General features: G+C 40.9%; 1 protein-coding gene across 1 annotated transcript; it reads left to right on the top strand.

Annotated features, from left to right (window-relative positions):
- The first annotated feature begins 337 nt into the window (after positions 1-337).
- HTR1D (5-hydroxytryptamine receptor 1D) lies at positions 338-1,474 on the top strand. Its single transcript, XM_009286641.1, has one exon. The coding sequence runs from the start codon at positions 338-340 to the stop codon at positions 1,472-1,474; it is 1,137 nt and encodes a 378-aa protein (XP_009284916.1).
- Positions 1,475-1,997: the final 523 nt, after the last annotated feature.

Here is a 1,997-nt window from a genome sequence, read left to right as displayed (position 1 = left end):
AAGAATGCTTTAGTCATCTGCAAGATGAAAATGCAAAACACCTAAATTCCCACCACTTATAGTACCGCTTGTATTGCAATACACCAGAATCATGTCTGGATGATTATGTTAACATTTTGCTTTAACAATGATGTCATTGATGTGATGTGATGTGATGGAAAATCTATCTTAGGAGAGTACCTCATCTACTGTGTAAGCTGAAGTTTTCAACACATTAATATTTCTTCAGTGTTGGACTCTAGAATGAAAAGTTCTATTTCAGCAAAAAAGTAAGCATCTTTCTTCATCGTTCCAGGAAGATTACACTGGAAAGTGAAAAGTGAAATCAGAGCAGAGGATGACTCAGTATAACCATTCAGCAGAGCTCTCTCTCCAGAGCTCAGCAAATAAGTCATTAAACTTCACTGAAACACCACTGGCTTTGGATGAAAGGACACTATTAGGGCTGAAGATTTCACTGTCAGTCCTTCTGTCTGTTATAACTTTGGCAACAATCCTTGCAAATGTTTTTGTTGTTATTACAATTTTTCTGACTAGAAAGCTCCACACACCTGCAAATTACCTCATTGGCTCCCTGGCAGTGACTGATCTCTTAGTGTCTGTCCTAGTAATGCCCATCAGTATTGCTTACACTGTCACCCACACATGGGCCTTTGGCCAAGTGTTTTGTGATATCTGGTTATCATCAGACATCACGTGCTGCACAGCCTCAATCCTACACCTCTGTGTTATTGCACTGGACAGATACTGGGCTATCACAGATGCTTTGGAATATGCCAAACGCCGGACCGCTGGCCGAGCAGCACTCATGATTGCCGTGGTCTGGATGATATCTATTAGTATTTCTGTGCCACCATTTTTCTGGAGGCAAGTGAAAGCTCATGAAGAAATTGCAAAGTGTACTGTGAACACAGATCAAATTTCCTACACAATTTATTCCACTTGTGGAGCTTTCTACATCCCGACTGTGCTCCTCCTGATATTGTACGGTAGAATTTATGTAGCAGCTCGATCCAGGATTCTGAAGCCACCCTCACTATATGGGAAACGTTTTACTACTGCACACCTGATTACCGGCTCTGCTGGGTCTTCCCTCTGCTCCATTAATGCTAGCCTTCATGAAGGGCATTCCCATTCAGGTGGATCCCCAATATTTATCAATCATGTTAAAATAAAACTTGCAGATAGTGTCCTGGAAAGGAAAAGAATTTCTGCTGCAAGAGAAAGGAAGGCCACCAAAACTTTAGGCATTATTCTGGGAGCTTTCATTTTCTGCTGGCTGCCTTTTTTTGTCATGTCCCTAGTCCTACCAATCTGCCAAGATGCTTGTTGGTTTCATCCCATCCTACTGGACTTTTTTACATGGTTAGGTTACTTAAACTCGTTGATCAATCCAGTCATTTATACAGCTTTTAATGAAGAATTTAAACAGGCTTTCCAAAAACTAATCCATTTCAAAAAGTGTTCATCTTGAGCCTCTCCTGTTCTGTTACTGACCCTTGTGCAATCTTCCAGCCTACCTGGAAACTTTCTGTGCTTCTATTCCTAAGGTACAGAGTGGTAATTGCCATCTCTGCTGCTACCCTGTGCTGTGCATGTAACTGGGAACTTCTTGCCAGTTTGGTACTTTCTGTCTGGAATTCTATATTCCGTAACAGAACTTGTCTGTGGTCTCTGCAGTAATCGTTTGTGTATATAAGATCAACACATGAAGTAAGCTTTGTAACAAGTGAAGAAGTGTGAACCAGAGCGCTGAGTTTGTATGATGAGATGACACATATTATCCAATTCCGCCATGCCTTTGTAACCTGATGGGAGGAAAATGTGTGCATATTTGCAGGACGTCAGTATTTCTGCTGTATGAGGAAAATGTGTGCATATTTGCAGGACATCAGTATTTCTGCTGTATATTATTAACAATTTATGTAGGCTGAGAAAGTTTCTGGAGAACAGGATCTGATGTCTGCATTTTCTATGGCATGTATCCTATCCATTTG

This window comes from Aptenodytes forsteri, unplaced genomic scaffold, assembly GCF_000699145.1.
Source record: "Aptenodytes forsteri isolate BGI_AS27 unplaced genomic scaffold, ASM69914v1 Scaffold40, whole genome shotgun sequence".
Classification (NCBI taxonomy): domain Eukaryota; kingdom Metazoa; phylum Chordata; class Aves; order Sphenisciformes; family Spheniscidae; genus Aptenodytes; species Aptenodytes forsteri.
This window is presented reverse-complemented; position numbering and strand designations above follow the sequence as displayed.